Source organism: Macrobrachium nipponense, chromosome 2 (assembly GCF_015104395.2).
Source record: "Macrobrachium nipponense isolate FS-2020 chromosome 2, ASM1510439v2, whole genome shotgun sequence".
Lineage (NCBI taxonomy): Eukaryota > Metazoa > Arthropoda > Malacostraca > Decapoda > Palaemonidae > Macrobrachium > Macrobrachium nipponense.
In genome coordinates this window covers 111,282,848-111,306,405 of record NC_087201.1, presented here as the reverse complement: position 1 = coordinate 111,306,405, position 23,558 = coordinate 111,282,848, and the positions used below count along the sequence as shown (strand labels likewise).

The 23,558-nt window shown below is 37.8% G+C and overlaps 1 protein-coding gene across 5 annotated transcripts in view; it reads left to right on the top strand.

Moving 5' to 3' along the window:
* The window catches only part of LOC135220913 (syntaxin-binding protein 5-like), a 1,025,750-nt gene that overhangs the window by 784,976 nt on the left and 217,216 nt on the right, over window positions 1-23,558 (top strand). For all 5 annotated transcript variants that reach the window (XM_064258544.1, XM_064258545.1, XM_064258543.1 and 2 more), the window contains exon 17: window positions 8,649-8,768. In XM_064258544.1, the coding sequence (XP_064114614.1) occupies window positions 8,649-8,768 (120 nt within the window). The remainder of the gene's footprint in view (window positions 1-8,648; window positions 8,769-23,558) is intronic.

Here is a 23,558-nt window from a genome sequence, read left to right as displayed (position 1 = left end):
TTTATATATTTTAGGTTAGCCTACGGCGTCTGGCATATTACGTAGCCTAGGTTCCGTATTTCATTGGTCCCCACCAGTTTATTGCTTCCTCTCATCAGTTCGGTTGCTTCTCTATAGCATCTCACTGATTAGTTGGTTGTCTTTAACCTAGGCTATGTTTTTCGTTGTATTTCTCATGTTACCGCTCCGTGGTCACCATGTGATCGCGAAGCAGCCAGGCGCCCGTCCAGTCACCCTACCCTCCTCCCGCTCTTCCATAGGGCGGGGGGGGGGGGGGGGGGGGGGGGGTAGGTCTGTCCTCGCTCGCTCCACATACCCGTGCCTGCCTCCCTCTCTCCCTAGGCGGAGGGAGTAAGGGGGGCTGGACAGACCCAGGACTGGACTTGACCGTTCTCTTGCTTCATGGTGCGCTCGGATGACTAAGGGGGGGACTGGCCTTCCCCCTCCGTCGTTACTCCGTCGCTCCGTTGTTGGCTCGAGTCTGTTTCGCCCTCTCGCTCCTTCCCGGTTTACTGGTGCTTTTTATTTTACCAGAGCTCCGGCATTCACGTGGAAGGTTGCTAGTTCACCCTTGCGGGCGGACTTCAGGCGTACAGTTGGTCTTTTCTAACCACCCCGTCTCGCTGATATCGCGACACGAACACCGCCGCGCACCGGAATTATTCCGGTACGTACAGTGCTTTAGGCTTTAAGTGTTTAATGTTTAATTTAAACTATCATAAGTTTAATTTAAGCTAGCCTAAGCCGAATCCCTCCGTTACCCACGTTATCACACCGGACCTCTCGGGTTCTAGCCTATTCAGGCGGGGTAAGGGAGGGGTTATGCCCAAAATTTTTTCGCGCTCCAGCATGCAGCGGAGTTCTTTTAGCCTATTAGCCTGTAAGTGATGTCTTTTATGGTACTCATGTATCTTTTCACTTACAGACCACCAACTGTGAGCATCCAGGATGCAATGCCATGCTCCAGGACCCCTGTGGACATGAAGTCTGCAGGTCCCATGCTCCGTGCGCGACTCCGCACGGGAATCTGCAGGTCTGGTTCCACGAAACCTGCACCATTTGTTACGATCTTGTGAGTCAGCTCTTGGACGGGGTAAGTATTCCCAACTCCGTTCGGTAATCCCAAGGAATGTTTTAGTTCTTAAGTTTAATTTTAATCTTATTTTAAGCTTAAGCTCTTTTTATATGGGATGTTACATCCCCTATGTCTTTAGACTAAGCCTATTACTTAAGTTTTAATCTTAAGTTTAAACTTAAAACTAATGAATGCCCTCTCTTCCAGGCTCCCGCCGTTAGAGATACCGCCCTGGCAACCCTGAGGGCTTGGGTCGGCGGTTTCGGTAAGAACGCCGCCAAGGGACAGCCCTACATTCTGGAGAAGAGGTTGGCTGTCCTAATCTTCCCCGGCGGCAAGTCGACGGGTTACGTCGACCCGGCAGAGGCAGCCCCGACTATGGCGGCGATTCAACAACAGCTCGCCGCTTCGTTAAAGGAACCAGGCCAAGATATCTCGTCGGACGTCGCGACACTTGATATAAATATAGAGCCCATGGAAGGTGTTGACGACCTGTTGGTCGAGGTAGGTTCGTTGGACGCCCAAGGGCTTCCCTTGGGCGCCACTGGGTCTTCTACTCCTGCTAACTCTCCAGCTTCCTTCCAAGGCTTTACAGGAGCTGAGCTCCTTTATACTTCTCCTGACGCTTCAGTAAGACCTAAGGTCAAGGGACAGACGGTTGTAAAAACCCTCAAAAAGATGTCGTCGTCGTCCAAAAAGACTTCGTCGGCGTCAACATCTCGTAAGTCTCCGGCTACAAACCCCGGAGCGGAGAGGTCTAGAGCTTCTGGTTCTAGCTCCAAATCCTCAAAGAGCAGGTCTTCCAAGGAGAGGCCACATACTCCGGCTGAGTCAGCCGTTTCTCCTCTCCCCTTGGTACTTGTTCCGAGTTACCCAACCACCTCCGCAGCAGCTCCGGCTTTGGATCCCAATGCTGGACTGTTGCAACACATGGGAGACTTGGTCGGCTCTCTGAGGAACAGTATTGAGCAGAATGTTCTCCCGGTTGTCCGACAGGATCACGTCCCAGGACAACATCATCGCCGGACTTAGCCAGGCTCCTCTAGCTACTCCCCCACCTTTCGGCACCGGAATAGCTCAGCTCCCACCTCATGACTCTCTGCCTCCGTTCTCTATGAATAACCCCTGGAGGGTGGCGGCGTCATACGCCCCTTTCCAGGACGGTCTTATTTCAATTCTGGAGTGTGGTACTCGAAGGATTGAGGACTTCGAGTTCTACCCGGAGGGTCTACAACCACGCTTCATTGGCTACGCCAGACTCACTGACGCAGCCATGACTAGATGACAAAGTCCCTAAGGAGACAGTCCTCTACTCACGTGACCAGGCTCAAAGAGAATGGCTCAGGTGTTTAGAGGACATGGATTGTTCTAACACGAAAAATTCTCAACCTTTCAAGAGTCCCTTCACCATTTTCACGATGGAGGAGGGAACTCCGCTTCCCTTCCTTACCAAAATAGCTACGGTCACTATCCCGGCGGCCCAGAAGGGGGAGTCGTTGCCACAGCTAAGGGAAGCAGACCCCACATCTCCTTTGCTCCCCTCACTCGGAGAATTGTGGAAGATTTACCCAACACCTTTTCGGTGGGCAAACTCAAGCCAGACTGTGCTATGGATCAGTTTGGTGAGAAGCTGCCTAGACTTCCGGACAGCCTCATTCAGGCTGAATTTGAGGCCAAGACTAGGCTAGCCAGGGTCCATTAATTACCATGGCAATGACGGAAGTGGCAACCATTTCTTACGGCTCTGAGCCACTCTTTAAGCTTCTCACCAAGTCACTGACGCAAACAGTTCAGTCTGACATGTTTGAGTTCGCTACAGCCAGAACTAACTGTCGGAAACATGTCCTCCAGGAAGCAACTATTCGTCATGAGCCGAATAAGTTGCTTTCATTTCAATCCAACATCTGGGGGGCAGACCTCTTCCCTGATGCAATGGTAAAGGAGGTCCAGGCGGAAGCGACAATGCTTAACCAAAGCCTTAAGGATCGTTGGGGTCTCACCGTAAAGAGACGCCAAGACCAATCAGCAAGGGGTAAGGCTCAGAGGAAACCGAGACGTTTTCAGCCTTACCAGAAAAAGCAACAACGCTTCGCCCAGGCTGTTTCGACTGTTCCGTTGGTACAGTCCAGCCCAACCCTCTACCTCCAAGGCTCAATCACAGCCCATCTACGTGATTTCCCCCCAGCCTCAACCTTCCACCTCCTACGCTGTCTCCCAGCCTTCAACCAAGTGTTCGAAGGCCAGGCCTTTCAAACAATACGACGCTCGGGTAGGGGAGGCAGCGAAGGTAAGGGATCCTTTCGTCAGAAAGGATCAGGAAGGTCTCTTAACAGGGGAAAACACTTCCGGGGAGGCGCGGAGGTTACTCAACCCAGCAGCAATGAGAACTTGAAGGTAGGAGGGCGGGAGGCTGTTTCTCTTCCGGCACCGGTGGGGATTTCAGCAAGTGGGCCACAAAGTATTGTGTCGAAAGGCCTGGGTTGGAGTTGGATTGCGAATCCGCCTCCACCCAGACCTTTCCTTCAACTTCCATCAAAAGAATTGACGGAGTATGCGGAGGACCTCCTTCAGAAAGGAGCAATAGCGAGATCAACAGATTAAAATTTCAAGGGCGCTTATTCAGCGTTCCAAAGAAAGGCTCACAAAAAGAAGGGTAATCTTAGACTTATCCCCGTTTAAACTTGGCCATTCGCTGCGACAAGTTCAAAATGCTCACCATCTCGCAGGTGCGGACCTTACTTCCCCGTGGGGCCGTCACCACCTCTATCGATCTTACAGACGCATACTATCATATCCCTATTTGCAAGACACTTCGCCCTTATCTGGGCTTCAAGATAGGAGATCAGGCATTCTCCTTCAAGGTAGTTCCCTTCGGTCTGAATGTGGCACCCAGGGTGTTCACGAAGTTGGCGGAAGTAGTCGTCCAACAACTGAGGTCTCAGGGGATAATGGTAGTAGCGTATCTCGACGATTGGTTGATTTGGGCTCCAACAGTCGAGGAATGTCACAAAGCCACACTGAAAGTCCATCCAGTTCCTAGAGTATCTAGGGTTCAAGATAAACAGGACAAAATCAAGACTCGCTCCGGAGTCCAACTTTCAGTGGCTGGGCATTCAATGGAATCTATCCTCCCATACTCTGTCGATTCCATCAGCCAAGAGAAAGGAAATAGCGAAGTCAGTAAATGCAATTTCTAAAACACAAATTTGCTTCAAGGAGAAGCCAGGAAAGAATCCTGGGTTCCCTCCAATTTGCCTCAGTGACAAACATCTTGATGAAAGCCAAACTGAAAGACCTAACCAGAATCTGGCGCTCACGAGCAAATGTCAAATCCAGGGACAAGTTGTCATCAGTCCACAGATTCTACGGAATCGTCTACGCCCTTGGGCAAAAGTGAAGAACCTGTCAATATCAGTACCCTTCAGTTTCCTCCTCCGGGGATTACCATCCACACAGACGCTTCATTAAGCGGCTGGGGAGGATATTCTCAGTTCAAGAAGGTTCAAGGAACCTGGTCACCCCAGTTCCGCCGGCTTCACATAAACGTACTAGAAGCGATGGCAGTGTTCTTGACTCTGAAAAGGTTACGTCCGCCAAAGAACTCCCACATAAAGCTAGTTCTGGACAGCGCAGTGGTAGTCCATTGCGTAAACAGGGGAGGCTCCAAGTCACGACATCTGAATCATGTCATGGTAGCCATCTTCTCCCTGGCGGACAAGTTCAGTTGGCACCTCTCCTCCACCCATATAGCTGGAGTGAGAAACGTCATAGCAGATGCTCTATCCCGCTCAGTTCCTCTGGAGTCGGAATGGTCACTGGACAACAGTTCGTTCCAATGGATTCTCCGGAGGGTTCCAGGTCTACAAGTAGATCTATTCGCATCTCAAGCGAACCACAAACTCCCATGTTATGTGGCCCCCAACCTGGACCCTCTGGCCTATGCCACGGACGCCCTGTCCATAGATTGGAACAACTGGGAGAAGATTTATGTCTTTCCTCCAGTGAATCTTCTCCTGAAGGTACTGAACAAACTCAGGACGTTCAAGGGTCAAGTAGCTCTAGTAGCCCCAGACTGGCCGAAGAGCAATTGGTACCCTCTGATTCTGGAACTGGGTCTTCGTCCTCTTCGAATTCCCAATCCCAGGCTCTCCCAGTCAGTACAAACGAAGACTGTGTTCACTTCCTCAGGAATTCTCAAAACCCTAACTTTATGGACTTCATGAAGTTTGCGGCTAAAAAAGATGCAGATATTGATCCACGAAATATTCTTTTCTTGGAATCTGATAAAAGAGATTCAACTTTGAGACAGTATGATGCTGCAGTCAAAAGTTAGCAACCTTCCTGAGAGAATCAGATATTTAGAATCATGACAATCAATTCAGCTATATCCTTTTTCAGATCTTTATTTGAAAAAGGCTTAGCAGCTAGCACTATTACGACAAACAAGTCAGCCTTGAAGAAGATTTTTCAACTCGGGTTCAACATATACTTGACAGACTCTTACTTCTCGTCTATTCCCAAGGCTTGTGCTAGACTTAGACCTTCAGTGAGGCCTACGTCAGTATCGTGGTTCTTGAATGATGTTCTAAAGCTGGCTTCAGAAACAGACAATACGACATGTTCATTTATAATGCTCTTAAGAAAAACTCTATTTTTATTAAGCTTGGCTTCAGGAGCTAGAATTTCAGAACTGTCGGCGTTATCCAGAGATCCGAATCATATAGAATTTCTTCCCACAGGGGAAGTTCTACTTTCTCCGGAACGTAGTTTTTTAGCAAAGAATGAGGATCCTTTGATGAGGTGGGAACCGTGGAAGGTTATACCCCTTCCACAAGATGTTTCTCTTTGTCCAGTGTCGACCTTACGAGCCTTCTGTCCAGGACATCCTCATCCTCGTCGGGTCCTCTCTTTAAGAGAGAAAAAGGTGGTACTTTATCTATTAAAGGTATTAGGCAACAGATCCTGTACTTTATTAAGCAAGCCAACCCTGATTCCTTCCCTAAAGCTCATGATGTCAGGGCAGTTGCCACCTCAATTAACTATTTCCAACACATGAATTTTGATGATTTAAAAAAAGTATACTGGATGGAAATCGCCGACAGTATTTAAGCGTCATTACTTAAAGTCCTTGGAAGCTCTGAAATTTTCAGCAGTTGCGGCGGGTAACATAGTTTCCCCCGACTCTGCTTAATCTTAAGTGAAGATCCAGTTCTCCTTTCTACCTATCTCATTCAACAGTTTGTCTATGCCTACCATGTTCATCTACGTCTACCTTGAGTCTTAGCTGCTCTTGTGATGCTACAGTGGGTGTCCCTTATTTTTTTGCTAGGGTCACCCACAATTGTTTGTATATTCTGATCTCTATGATGTAGTCCCCCCCTTATTTTATGCTAGGGTGACACATCTACATTTGCAATGGTTACGGGTTTTGTATACTAAGTCATATACATTTGTTTATTATATTATTTTCTAAGTTTGTTCAAATTCAGTTTATTATTATAATTGCTTTATTTACTTTGTACATATTACTATACACAAATGTTAAGATCAACAATATATTCCATGTAAGCCCTGTACATATATGTTAACTTTAAGTTAATTTTAAGGAATATTTTCTAACTTGTATAATTGTGTATATGTATATTTCTTGGCAATTATATTTCTTTATTTTATTTTAAGTTTTATTGAGACCTTATTTATTTATTTTCTTTACAATCTTGTGCTAATTCTCTGGTACGATTTCGCGCAGCGACACGAACTGAGCCCAGAAAAGGGATTTTGACGTAAGGAAAAATCTATTTCTGGGCGATTGGTTCGTGTCGCCCAGCGAAATCCCACCCTACCCATCCCTGCGCTCAAGATTGTCTGCTAACTTCAGGATGGCCACCAGAGGCACAGCAGTCGGCAGCATGGGATGGAGTAGTAGTAGTTGCTGCCCACTCTGTGGGTCGGCTCCCCTCTTGTGGGGGTTTTGTAGTAGGGGATTTCTATTGGTAAGTGGTTCGTGGTAGTGGTCTCACTCGCCCTAGTGTTCATACCGACACCCTCTTGGAGGGTGAGCGAGTCAGTAGTACTGACCTTTTCTTTATTTTATTTATTCTCTGGTATGTGTTAGTGCATTTACCTTAGAAATAATGGATTAAAGGATATTTCGCTGGGCGACACGAACCAATCGCCCAGAAATAGATTTTTCCTTACGTCAAAATCCCTTTTTCTCCTTTCTGTTACTGTGATCAAGTCTTGAAATAAAGACGAAAGTTCGGTGTCTACAATCTTTCCTTTCACCTTTTCCAGTGAGTGCTTCTCATCTTGAATCATTAAGAACATAAATTGTAGTTTTCTATTTCTTAAAAAATATTTGTCGTAATATTGTTTTGTAATACACTGTTCTGGTGAAGTATGCATCTTGAAGTTCATTTTATTCTAAATGCAGCCTTTTGGCTACCTGCAGCCAACTTAAAGAAAATCCAGCCAAGCAGCCACTCTGAAAAAGGATAAATGAAATATAGTTTGGTTATCTGCAGTAAGCATTCTTACACAATTTTTGGGTACCCCAAAATTTTTTATGCTTCGACTAACGACTTGTCTTTTGAACCTAACAATCTTAAAAAGTAAACAGTAGATTCATTCTTTGCTTCCTATAAATCATTACTATATGAACTGACATCATGTTTGTATTAAACCCTGTTACTTGCCTGAGTTGAGAGCTAAGTGTATGATGGCTTTGGATTTGTCATAGTTATTATCTTTCGTGGGATGCCGATTGCACACAACTAATTAGTAGTCTACAAAGAATAATTCAGAACTACTGAAGTTAACTTAGGCTTGCAAAGATTTCAACTGTGCCTCTCTTTTTAAACTGAGTTTTGAATGCCATTCACCTTACATTATTTCAAATACCCACAAGAGCTATTGAGACCATCCCATGTTGAGAGTTGTTGGATGGCTGCTGTAACTCCTGGAGACACCTCTCTCATCCATTGATAATACGTACTTGATGTGGTAGTTTGGTACCATTCCCCTTATCTTTATCCTCTTTTTCATTCAGACAGATTGCTAGCCCCTCATAAACCATGTTCCTACTAGACAGGTTGTTTTTAGGTCTCAACCACTGGATTAAGTGTCTTCTCCTTGGATAAGAAAGCATTTTGTTTGGATGTTTAACTGCTCATGGATCAGATTCACAAAGCTAGCTGTCTCATTATACATACAACCTGGACTCGGTAGTCAAGCATTTTCAGGGTCATCCATGCTACAAATGTTTGAGATTGAAAACAAATGTGCCATTTACTTAACAGTCATTGCGTAATGCCAAGGGTTTTCCTTGCTTTCCCTCTAGTTAGTACCACACATCTAACTGGTTTGAAGTATGAAGTTTGGTATTGGTTCCTTGTCACCACCTGATGATAACAGACTTAGTCCTATAATGAATGTAGACTTGAAAAAGTTTTATGCAGGCAGTTTCAGCCTGCATAAGATTTCTGACTTCAGTATTCATACGTGTTTTCATATCTTTTTTATGTCTTGTACAAATATGTTAAATGATTTAGGCTTATTTTAACTTCTGTTGCAGGTACTATATTTCGGTTGAAAGGATCGGTTTTGGCCATGTCTTTCTTAGACTGCAATGGAGCTCTGATACCTTATCAATATGAGTCTTGGAGAGATGCTAATAAGGAGAAAAAATTAGAGAGTAAGTATAATATTGAAATGATTAAGTTTGAAATGTACTGACAAGACAGCCGTAAGGAGTGTCTGATATTCATTTTCTGTCTTAGTTCCTAGAGGGTTCAAGTAATTTTTGCATTAATTAAGAGAAAATTCTTGGATTATTTCACCACAAACCTGTCAGTCATACTGGGCCTTCATTAATGGTTTCAAATGTCTCCAAATGCACAGTCTTTTGTCTGAGAAAGAAAAAGAGCAACCATTCATATTTGCACTGTGCTGCATGGGCACAAGACATCACTCAGTTTACTACAATCCCCAGATTATGGCAAAATGCAATGATTTAGTCTCTGTACTGGAAATCTGCTTATAGTTTATGTCTTTAGCACTGTCACAGTTTGTTCTGCACCACTGTCAGCTCAGTTTAACATGAATCTCCCCAGCTTCATTATTCAGCAATTTTGGCTTGACTTCAAGCATCAATAGTCATGCTATCCATCAAAATTGATTTTCAGTATTTGGAAATACTGCACTACAGTAAAATCTCTCATAACCAGTACCCTTGAGATCAGAAGGTTGCTGGTTATTTGAAATTGCCAGTTACAGGAGAGAACTCCTTAAATGCTATGACATGTGTCCTGAGCACTCATGTCATCATTCATTACCAATAAACAATGCCTCTTTTCATAGTTCCATACATTGAATAATTTATAACATCTTAAACTTAACATTATCCTGTGCACAGCTAACTCCATTGGTAGTGTGAAGGTACTTGAATCACTACCCACACAGATGACAGTCAGACACGCTTCTCTCTCTCTCTCTCTCTCTCTCTCTCTCTCTCTCTCTCTCTCTCTCTCTCTCTCTCTCTCTCTCTCTCTCTCATACAAATCCTTTTAATAAGAGCAACTCTCATTCTCTGTTTCTTCCAAAATCTTTATATACAATGGAACCTTGACATACGAATTTAATTTGTTTCGTTACCATAGTCGTATATCAAAACAGTTGTATCTCAAAGCATTTTTTCCCATTTAAAATAGTAATTAATATGTATTAATCCATTCTAGCGCTATGAAACCACACCAAAACACAGCTAAATTACATATGATATACACAATTTATACACAAATAAACGAGTAATAACACACAAAATGATAAAATAACATAGTAATGTGATAAATGATAGTAAATGTTAATAAAATCAATAAAAAAAGAAAGGAATTTTACTCCAGCAGGAGGAGGAGGTAGGGAGGGGTGGCAGGGAACGATTTGTTCTCTTTGTTCTCTTTTTATTTAGGTATGTACACTAACAACTACGTAATAAACACAAATGAAATAACATTGCTAAACTAATTTTTATTTATTTTTTATTTTTATTTATTTTTTTTTTAATTACGTAAACACTTACTCATCATCACCTTCACGTCTGGCCTTTTTGGCCTCCCCTTCCTGACTTTCATCACTTTCAGGTCTGGGCCTTTTGGCCTCACTTTCTTCTTGGCTTTCACTGCATGAGACCTTCATAAAGTAACGATCAAGAGAGGTCTGTTTCTGCCTCCTTTTTAAAATGTTACGAAAGAATGTGAGACACGTATCATTAAATAAGGCGCTCGCTCTCCCTGTAGACAATTTCTCTGGGTGTCTTTTTTCAACAAAATCAGACACTTCCTGCCACTTGCCAAGGATATCATGAATTTCACGTGAAGTTAGTTCCTCCACCGGTTCGACATCCTCCTCACTGCTGAGTTCCATCATTACCTCCGAGTGGGAAATCGTCTGTAACTCCTTCAGCTCCTCCGTCATGAGTTCTTCAGCATGCTCGTCGACGAGATCCTTAACATCTGCCACGTCTACCTCCAGGCCCATGGATCGACCGATGGATACGATCTCCTCCTCAACAGGTTCGAATCCCTCAAAGTCTCGCTCTAAAACCACATCAGGCCATAGTTTTCTCCAAGCTGAATTCAATGTCCTTTTAGTAACACCTTGCTAGGCATTGTCTATAAGCCTAAGACAGATCACAATGTTGTAATGATCTTTCCAAAATTCCCTCAATGTTAGGTTAGTATTATTGGTGACTTCGAAGCAACGCTTGAAAAGATGCTTCGTGAAAAGTTTCTTAAAATTGGAGACCACCTGCTGCTCCATGGGTTGGAGGATAGACGTTGTATTGGCTGGGAGATAGACAACTTTAATAAATTTAAATTTATTCAAAAGGTCATCCTCAAGGCCAGGAAGGTGACCTGGAGCATTATCCAGCAGAAGGACACACTTAAGTGGCAGACCATAACGGTTAAGTATTTCTTCACTGCAGGGCCAAAAGCTAAGTTCATCCACTCAATAAAAAAACTGACGGGTCACCCATGTTTTACTATTTGCACGCCATAGAACTTGTAATTTTTCTTTCACCACTTTATGAGCTTTGAAGGCCCTTGGGTTTTCCGAGTGATATACTAACAACGGTTTCACTTTGAAGTCACCACTAGCGTTAGCGCAAAGGGCAAGCGTGAGCCTATCTTTCATAGGCTTGTGGCCAGGTAGACTTTTCTTCTGCTGTGATATACGCACGTCTAGGCATATTTTTCCAGAACTAAGTCTGTTTCATCGCAATTAAACACTTGTTGCGGTAAGTATCCTTCTTCTTGAATGAGTTTTTCAAACACCTTAATGAAATTTTCAGCCGCCTTAACATCTGCACTTGATGCTTCTCCATGACGAACGATAGAATGAACGCCAGTTCGTTTCTTAAAATTGTCAAACCATCCACGACTGGCTTTGAACTCCTCACCACCTTGAGATGATTCTCCCTCCGTCTCGGCTGCATCTCGCTTAAGGTCTTTGAAGATGCTGCTAGCCTTCTCGCAGCTTCCGAAACAGAGTCACCAGCCAATTACTTCTCCTTAATCCATAGTAAAAGTAGTTGTTCCATCTCATCATGTATATCACTTCGTAGTTTAGAAATAATGGTGATGCCTTTGGAAGGTTGCGGCTTCTTTATAGCTTCCTTCTGCTGGATGATCGTAGATATTGTAGAAGGATTTCGACCATACTCGTTTGCCAAGTCGACAATACGAGTGCCACGTTCATGCTTTGCTATAATTTCATGTTTTGCTTCCATCGAGATCATTTTCTTGGGTTTTTTCTTATCACCTGCTTTGTCTTTAGCTTTGGGGCCCATGGTTAATAATAAAATAGACAAAATAACACAAAAAATAGGCACAAATACAACGAACTACACAATGATGTGTTAACAATGCAGCACCAACAAACAAATAGACCGAACGCCAACTATCGGTCGCCTATACAACTATCACTCATCGCAAAGTTGTATCTCAAATATTTCGTTGTATATCAAAGCATATATTTTCGCAAATTTTCTGTTGTATCTCAAAACATTCGTATATTAGGGCAATCGTATGTCAAGGTTCCAGTGTGTGTGTATATATATATATATATATATATATATATATAATATATATATATATATATATATATGTATGTATGTATATTATATATATATACATACAATATATACATACATACATAGATGTATATGTATATATATGTGTTTGTGTGTATATGTATATATATATATATATATATATATATATATATATATATATATATATATATATATACATACACACACACACACACACACACACACACACACACACACACACACACACACACACACACAGTGGTACCTCAGGATACGAAATTAATCCATTCCAATGCAGCCTTTGCAACCTGAGTTTTTCGTATCTTGAGCCGCATTTTACATGTAAATTGCTTAATTCGTTCCAAGGCCTACAAAAACACCCCAGTAAATTTTATAATAAAGCTAATTTATAATAAAGCTAAATTGACCAATAAACAATGAAATGCAATAATTTGGACCATTCAATGCCTAACTTAAACTACATATACTACTAATATGTACATACTACATACCTGTAAATAAAGTGTATTAGTGTACATGGTATACAAGAAATACTGTACGTACATACGTACGTATGTAGTAAAATGTGGAACCTTACCTTTCGAGTAAGGCGATCTCCAAAAGTGGCGACAGAGGAGGAGGAGGACAAATGGCAGAAAACTTGAACACTTAACTTTACGAAACACATTAAAAAATGTCAGGAAACATTAACACTAAACTTTACGAAACACAATAAGAAATGGCACAAAACGTTAACACTTAACTTTACAAAAAAACTTAAAATTAAATTTTTTTTTCTTTATTTTTACATTTTCTTCATCACCGAATGGATGCCAGTCCGTTTACGGAATTTATCAAACCACCCCTGAGAAGCCTTGGAGTCTGGGGTTGCCGTCGATGTCCCTTCTCCTCAGTCGTCTTTGGCCTGGGCAATCAAATCGCCGAAAATAGTGCTGGCCTTCTTGCAGATTGCCGTCATGGTTATTGTATTGCCAGCGATTTCTTTGTCCTCAATCCATAGAAGGAGCAGCCTCTCCATCTTATCATACACGTGGCTCCTCTTGTTGGACAAAATAGTCATGTCCTTGGAAGGTGTAGCTGCTTTGATGGCTTCCTTCTGATTAAGGATGGTGCCTATCGTCGACGGATTTCGGCCGTATTCCTTAGCGATCACACTCGACTGCATGCCAGCTTCATACTTCTTGATAATCTCCATTTTTGTCTCCATAGAAAGCATCCTCATCTTTCCTTGAACTTCAGCAACTTTCTTGGGACCCATGACTAAACTGTGCGTAATTAAGTTATGTAGCATACTAATTAAGTTCTCACACAACACGATAAAGTAGTACAACGAAATCACTAACACGAATTTACGTTAACAAACGAAATCGTATATGTGAATGAACTAATTCCACATGCATACGATAACGCTGGTGTGAAGCAGTGGCCGAAGAAGAACACCTTTACGTAGAGCATGATGGGAGAGATGCTGACCAATAGGAGATCAGGATCTTATGGTGGTGACTAGCATCAGGAACCAATGGGAGAGTGGGGAGGATGGTGGCGAGTATACTCAGTTGGCGGTGCGCGAGTTTTAGAATTGTTCTCAGTGGTCCGGGCTAATCTCGGGACTTAACAACAACCACCTTTCGTAACCTGAATTATTTTCGTATGTAGAGGCAAAAAAATCTTCCTATTTGCTTTCGTAACTTGAATATTTTGTAAGCTGGGACTTTCGTATGGTCCCCCGTATTCGCGGGGGATGCGTACCTGAACCCCCCGTGAATAGTTAGAACCCACGAATGTTTGGAACCCCTATAAATTCTCATAATTGGTTTTTTTAATAGTTTTATCACAAGAAGCGTATTTTATGATGAAATTCATTAAAAGAACCAGGAATTTGTGGATATTTCTCATAGAAAAATACAGCGAATGCGCGAATTTTCCGCGAATAATGCGGGGAAAAGTTCCCGAGAGAAATCTGCGAATGTGTGAGTCCGCGAATCCAGAGAACGCTAATATGGGGGCCCACTGTATACATACATACATATGGATATATTTATAATTTAATATTATAGTATTATAGATATATATATTTGTATCTGTGTATATATATATATATATTATAGATATATATATATATAGATATATATATGTGTATATTATATATATATATTATATATATATATATATATATACTTAGATATGTATATAATTTATATATATATTATATATATATATATATATATATAGTATGATATATATATATACATATATATATATTTGTATCTATATATATCTTAATGATAGTAATACCTATTTATACATCTATATTATATATAATCTATTCATATTATTTTTTTATTTTTTTTATATAATATATATAATTATATATATCCCTAATATATATTATATAATAAATTATATATTATAGATATATATTATAATATATATATATATACATAGTAATCTATATGCATATAATATATATATATATTATATATTATACTATATATAGATATATACAATATAATATATATATTATATATATACTATAATATATTATAATATATATATATATTATATCTCATATATCTTGTATCTATATATATATATATATATATATATATATATATATATATATATATATATATATATACATATATATATATATATATATATATATATAATATATATACATATATATATATATATATAATATATATATATATATATCTATATCTATATATATATATATAGCTATATATACATATATATATACATATATATATATATAATATATATATATTATTATATAATATATCTATATACATATATATATATATATATGTCATATATATATATTATATATATATATAGATATATATACATATATAACTATATGTAATATTATATATAATATATATATTACTTAATATATAATTATAATATTATATAGTAGGTATGTAGTATGTATATGATATGTATATATATGATATATATATATAATATATATATATATATATATATATATATATATATATATATGTATATGTATATGTATATATATACAGTGGGTACCTCGACATACGAAAGGCTCAACTTACGAAAAACTCGAGATACGAAAGCAAATACGAAAAATTTTACAGCTCTACATACGAAAATTGCTCAAGTTACGAAAGGTTGTTGCTGTAAAGTCCCAAGATTCGCCCAGACCACCAAGAACAATTTTAGAACTCCCGCGCCGCCAACTGAGTAAACTCGCCACCATCCTCCCACTCTCCCATTGGTTCCTGATGCTAGTCACCCCATAAGATCCTGCTCTCCTATTGGTCAGCATCAACCGCTTGTGCTCTAAGTATTGTATTGGTAAAAGGATGCTGTAAATTGAAAACCTTATTCATGCAATACATTTAATAAAAAAAACAAATTAGGTAAAGATAAAATAAAGAATAGAAATGAATGGTTATTATACTGTTTGGTAGTTTCAGTAGTTGAAGAGAGATAATGAAAATTTATGGCTTACTGTGTACTAGGAAAAGTGATTGCTTGGCGATCATTCGATACTCGTAAGTGCTGGATGTAAACAGAAGTTTGGAAGCTTTATTTTTGTTTGGTTATTATAGGTAATGATTACTTAATAATTGTTTGAAATGAGTACATGCAATAAATTTAATAAACAAATTGTGAATTAGATATCATAAAATATAACATAAATCAGACTGCCAACAAATATGTATTTTTAAGAATTCTTCTTCTATTTTAATATTACATTATGTATATGTTTCATTATAGCTGTCAGTAACTCGGTATCTCCATTAGGTAAAGATAGAATAAAGAATAGAAATGAATGGTTATTATACTGTTTGGTAGTTTCATTAGTTGAAGAGAGATACTAATGAAAATTTATGGCTTACTGTGTCCTAGGAAAAGTGATTGCTTGGCGTTTGTTCGGTACTCGTAAGAGCTGAATGTAAACAATCGATTGGAAGTTTTTATTGTGTGTGTATTATAGTTAATGATTAATTAATAATTATTTGAAATGAGTACATACTGATTATTTATACATTTTATTGGCATATTCTAAGCCTTTAGCTTCTTAGGTTTAGATGTCAGAATCATAGACTAGGCTACAGTAGCAACCACTAACATAGGCTAGGCTTATTGCTAAGGGACATATGCTAAAGTCCTAATATATAACACGTAAAAATGTGGTTGAAACATTACATGCAGTTGAATATTACTCAAGTATGTACAGTATTTTGCCTTTTTGGAGTCATATTTCTTCCATCGGATCGGCGTCGTAACCCTAGAACATGTGTTTTAGGCCTGGAAATATAATTTACTCGGGTGTTTTTGGAAGGCTTGGAACGGATTAGCCATTTTACATGCAAAATGTGGTCCAAGATACGAAAACCTCATGATACGAAGGGCACCTCGGGACGGATTAATTTCGTATCTTGAGGTACTACTGTGTATATATATATGTATGTATATATATATATATATATATATATATATATATATATATATATATATATATATGTATTTAGCGTTCCGAGGTATGGCGGCTACTAGTAACTCGAAAAATAGAAGACTTGTAGGAGGAAGTACATCTCAGGTGGTCCTTAAAATACATTTGTTACAACGTTTCAAAACATAAAGGTTTCATTTTCAAGCTGTAAAGACATAAAACAATAAAATTAATATTAAAAGCACTAAATTACAGATAAAAGACATAATACATTATAAAAGACTAGATAAAAAAAATAAAAACTAGTTAGCAGAACCAACAATCAAGAGAGAAAGGGAGGACAGAAGTCAAAAGGAACAAACCAGAAATGACCGGCAACAGCTCACGTTAGGTAAAGAGTTGTCGAGGAAGACTGCGTGTTCAATTGAGGAACAAGCTGTTTAATAAACAAGGACTCCAGAATTGTCAGTAGTTTGCCGTTCGTTGCCTGTCCCAATATTTCAAAATCTTTGTATTGTATATTCAGCTTGCATTTATTGGCGTGTTGTCTGATATTAGAAAATTCAGGATTAGCAAGTTTGTTACCAGTTCTATAGCTAACGCCCTTATGGCAATCAATTCTGACCCTCATAACCTCTGTGCGGATCCCACGTAGGTCCCTACTGTGCCTAAGCTTCCATTTTATGCAAATGTACCTTTAATCTATGACAAAAATTTCTACGATGCACTAAGAAAACTCGTATTTGATTATATACCAGCTATTAGATTTAATATCATCCCAACAAAACCACTCAGTTTAGGTAGTTTGTTTAAATTCAAGGATAAACTGACCTTGACCTACGGGGAATCCACACAGAGGTTTACTGAGGGTCAGAATTGATTGCCATAAGGGCGTTAGCTATAGAACTGGTAACAAACTTGCTAATCCTGAATTTTCTAATATCAGACAACACGCCAATAGATGCAAGCTGGATATACAATACAAAAATTTTGAAATATTGGGACGGGCAACGAATGGCAAACTACTGACTGGAGTCCTTGTTTATTAACCCTCTTACGCCGGAGCCCTAAAAATCAAAACGTCCTCCCGTATACCGGGCCCGGTTTGGAGTGAGCGCGGAAGTGGAAAAATAATTTTTTTCAAAAAATTACAGCGCGCGTACTTTTGAAGATTAAGAGTTCATTTTTGGCTCCTTTTTTTGTCATTGCCTGAAGTTTAGAATGCAACCATCAGAAATGAAAAATAATATCATTATCATATGTAAATAATGCGATATATGGTAGCGAAAAAAAAAAAATTCATACATAATTGTATTCAAATCACGCTGTGCAGAAAACGGTCAAAGCTAACCAGTTACTTTTTATTTGCGTTGTATTGTACACTAAATTGCAATCATTTTGATATAATAACATTGTAAAACAATAAAAGCAACACCGGAAAAATATTATCACAAAATGATGTACGAATTCGTAACGCGCGGACGCAAAAAAAATCCAAAAATTCACAAAGTAAATCACAATATTGTTCTAGAGACTTCCAATTTGTTTCAAAATTAAGCACAAATGATTGAATATTACGATACTGTAAGAGTTTAGTAGAATTGCAGATTTCCGACGACCATTTCAGACGAGTTTAAATTTGACCGAATGTCGAAATTTTAATATATATATTTTTTCATATGCACATATTTCGAAGATGGAAAAAGCTACAACCTTCAATTATTTTTTATTGTATTCTTCATGAATTTGCGCACATTTTGATATATGAAACTCTATAAAAAGGCTAATATGAAAAGGAGCAAATGTTAGGATAATGCCATGTACGTATTTCGGAGACTTGCGGCCGCGAATCGGCGCGCGGAGTGAAGGTAAATATATTTTTCAAAAATTCACCATAAATCACAATATTGTTTTAGAGACTTCAAATTTGTTTTCCAAAATGAAAGAAAAATGAGGGAATATTACTAGGCCGTAAGAGTTTTAGCTTACAATTGCGTTTTTTTTCAACTATTTCGGTAGAGTCAAATTTGACCGAACGTGGTATTTTTTCTATTTATCGTGATTTATATGCAATATTTCGAAAAAAAAACGAGAAAAAAAGCTACAAACCTTCAATCATTTTTAGTTGTATTCTACATGAAATTGCGCACATTTTCATATATAAAACTTTATGTAACAGCTAATTTTAAATGGTGCAAACATTTCGACAATCGCACAAAAAAATTCTGATTTTTTTTCGGAAGAGTTTTCTTACCGCGCGAACGTAATTTTTTTTTTTTCATAAATTCACCATAAATCGAAATATTGTGCTAGAGACTTCCAAGTCGTTGCAAAATGAAGGTAAATGATTGAATATTACTAGAATATAAGAGTTTTAGCTTACAATTGCGTTTTTCGACCATTTCGGTAGAGGTCAAAGTTGACCGAAAGTTGAAATTTTTGCACTTAACGTTATTTATATGAAAAATATTTCAAAACTGATAAAAGCTACAACCATGGGTTGTTTTTTGTTGTATTGTGCATGAAATTGCGCACATTTCCATATATAAAACTTTATGTAACGGCAAATTTAAAAGGGTGCAAACATTAGGACAATCGCACGAAAAAATTTATCGGAAGAGTTTATCACGAACGTAGGAAAAAGTTTTTTCATAAATTCACCATAAATCGAAATATTGTGCTAGAGACGTCCAATTTGTTGCAAAATGAAGGAAATGATTGAATATTACTGATATATATAAGAATTTTAGCTTCCAATTTGCGTTTTCTCGACCATTTCTGTAGAGTCAAGTTTTGACGAAATGGTTTGAAATTTTTTGTCACTTATCGTTATTTATATGAAAATATTTCAAAAAATTGATAAAAGCTACATCATGAGTATTTTTTAGTTGTATTGTGCATGAAATTGCGCACATTTTCATATATAATACTTCATGTAAAGGATAATTTAAAATGGTGCAATAATTATGTCAAAGTGACGAAATAATTTCCGAGATGTGTCACTGATACTTTTTAGTGCGATAAGAAAGAAATTCGCGCTTGCGCGCCTGCGTAGCGATTGTAAACAAAACAACGCCTTGATCCGTGAACTCCCAGCATTCCCCAAGGCGCGTGATACAAAAGTTTTCGGCTGGTAGCCTATAGTATTTTTCCGCGAATTTTTAAAAAAAACTTGTTTTTTGACACCGACGTATGATACGTCCAATCGGCATACGGGAGACATTTTGACTCGACGTTTAAATACGTCCAATCGGCGTAAGAGGGTTAAACAGCTTGTTCCTCAATTGAACACGCAGTCTTCCTCGACAACTCTTTACCTAACGTGAGCTTGTTGCCGGTCATTTCTGGTTTGTTCCTTCTGACTTCTGTCCTCCCTTTCTCTCTTGATGGTTGGTTCTGCTAACTAGTTTTTATTTTTTTTATCTTGTCTTTTATAATGTATTATGTCTTTTATTTGTAATTTAGCGCTTTTAATATTAATTTTATTGTTTTATGTCTTTACAGCTTGAAAATGAAACCTTTGTGTTTTGAAACGTTGTAATAAATGTATTTTAACCCTTAAACGCCGAAGCGGTAAAATAAAAATTGTCTCCCGTGTGTCGGAGGTGTTTCGGAGTGAGGGCGAAAGCGGAAATTTTTTTTTTTTTTTTTTTTTTTTTTTTTTTAAATCACAGCACGCTTAGTTTTCAAGATTAAGAGTTCATTTTTGGCTCCTTTTTTTGTCATTGGCTGAAGTTTAGTATGCAACCATCAGAAATGAAAAAAATTATCATTATCATATATAAATAATGTGATATATGATAGCGCAAAAACAAAATTTCATATATAATTGTATTCAAATCGCACTGTGCGCAAAACGGTTAAAGGTAACAAGTTACTTTTTTTTTCGTTGTAATGTACACTAAATAGCGATCATTTTGGTATATAACACATTGTAAAACGATAAAAGCAACACAGAGAAAATATTATCACAAAATAATGCATGAATTCGTAACGCGATTCGGACGTAAACAAATATTTTTTTTCAAAAATTACCATAAATCTATATTGGTCCTAGAGACTTCCAATTTCTTTCAAAATTAAGAAAAATTATTGAATATTACTATACTATAAGAGTATTAGCTTACAATTGCAGTTTTCGACCATACCTGACGAGTTAAAGTTGACCGAATGTCGAATTTTTAAATATTTTTTTATATGCAATTATTTCGGAAATTAGAAAAGCTACAACCTTCAAATATTTTTCGTTTTATTCTACATGAAATTGTGCACATTTTCATATATAAAACTCTATGAAATGCCTAATATGAAATGGAGCAAATATTCCGAGAATGGGACGTACGCATTTCGGAGATTTGTGGCGGAGAATCGGCGCGCGGAGGGAAGGAAAGTTTTTTTTTTAAATTCACCATAAATCTAAATATTGTGCTAGAGACTTCGAATTTGTTTCAAGATGAAGATAAATGACTGAATATTACTAGACTGTAAGAGTTTTAGCTTACAATTGCGTTTTTCGACCATTTCGGTAGAGTCAAAGTTGACCGAACGTGGTTTTTTTTTTTTTTTTTATTTATTGTATTTTATATGCAAATATTTCAAAAATAAAAATGAGAAAAGCTACAACCTTCAATTATTTATTGTTGTATTCTACATGAAATTGTGCACATTTTCATATATAAAACTTTATGTAACGGCTAATTTAAAATGGTGCAAACATTACCACAATCGCACATATGATTTTTTCGGAAGAGTTACCGCGCGGACGTAAAGAAAATGTTATTTTTTTCATAAATTCACCATAAATCGAAATATTGTGCTAGAGACTTCCAATTTGTTGCAAAATGAAGGTAAATGATTGAATATTACTAGAATATAAGCGTTTTAGCTTACAATTGCGTTTTTCGACCATTTCGGTAGAGTCAAAGTTGACCGAAGGTTGAAAATTTGTCACTTATCATTATTTATATGAAAATATTTCAAAATTGATAAAAGCTACAACCATGGGTTTATTTTAGTTGTATTGTGCATGAAATTGCGCACATTTCTATATATAAAACTTTATGTAACGGCTAATTTTAAAATGGTGCAAACATTACCACAATCGCACGTATGATTTTTTTCGGAAGAGTTACCGCGCAGACGTAAGGAAAATGTTTTTTCATAAATTCACCATAAATCGAAATAATGTGCTAGAGACTTCCAATTAGTTGCAAAATTAAGGTAAATGATTGAATATTACTAAAATATAAGAGTTTTAGCTTACAATTGCGTTTTTCTACCATTTCGGTAGAGTCAAAGTTGACCGAAGGTTGAAAATTTGGCACTTATCATTATTTATATGAAAATATCTCAAAACTGATAAAAGCTACAATCATGAGTATTTTGTTGTTGTATTCTATATAAAAATGCACACATTTTCATATATAATACTCCATGTAACGGCTAATTTAAAATGGTACAAAAATTATGTCAAAGCGACGAAATAATTTCCGAGATGTGTCGCAGATACTTTTTAGTGTTGCAAGAAAGAAATTTGCGCTTGCCGCGCGCCTGCGGTACGATTGTAAACAAAACAACGCCTTGATCCGTGAACTCCCAGGCATCCCCCAAGCACGTTGATTCAAGAGTTTTCGGATGGTAGGTCTAAAGTATTTTTTCCGTGAATTTTTAAAAAAACTTTTGTAAGTCGACGTAAAATACGTCCAGTCGGCACCCGAGAGACAAAAAATGTCGACGTAAAATACGTCCAGTCGGCGTTTAAGGGTTAAGGACCACCTGAGATGTGTATATATATATATATATATATATATATATATAATATACGTATATATATATATATATATATATATATATATATATATATATATATATATATATATATGTATATGGTATATAAGACAGAAAACGTTGGCGCAAGCAGGCCACAGCATATGAAAGGACAGGGTGACAAGGAGATAGCCGGTCAACAGGTGATAATACATTTATTGCCGATGCATTTTGTAACACATAGTTACATCATCAAGGCTAAAAGAGAAACAACACAAATTAAAAACACATGAAACATAACTTTGACTTTAAGAGTCTCAACAAATATACAAAAAACATACATAAAATGAAAGCAATTTAAAAAGCACCTGCTAGACTAAAAAGTTGAAGACTGAGTGATTCGGAGAGAAGGGAAAAGCAGCGAAGAAAGCCGGTTCAACCCAGATACAACTGTACAGAGGAGGTGTGTGAGTTCAACTTGGGCACCAACTGCTTAATAAACAACGACTCTAATATAAGCAGTTCGTGTAAATGGCTTGTTTGGCCCAAGACAGAGAAATCAGTATAATTGATGGTGGTTTTACAAATTTTTGCATGATTTCTGATATTTGAAAATTCTGGATTGGACACTCTGCAGCCAGTACGATGACTTACACCATTATGTGAATCAGCTCTGACTTTTAGCAATCGTTTAGTCGAACCCACGTAAGTCCCCAAATCACATCTGGGGCAAGTGTATTTATATACGACTGAAGATTGCAATATTGGGCAGAGTCTGTCTCTAGATTTGAAAAGTGATCTTATTGTAAGGGGATTTTTTGGAATTAATATAACTTGCAACATATTATAGTGTTTTTCAATTGCAGACTTGAGATTCCTTCTAAATTTGTCGTCTTGGATGTATGGAATACTGGCATATAGTTTCTTTCGTGGAACAGTGCTTATGGAAGGGGAGTCCGATAATTTCTTATTTAGAAAATTCTTGCAATGTTTGAAGAAAACATGTGAGGGAAACCAGTTATCAGAAAAATATTTAAACAGGAACAATATTTCTTTATAGTGCTTGTTTTTATCATTTTAAACTTAATTCAATTTTTACCTTGCTCCATCGAGCTTACACTCTAACCTCTTCC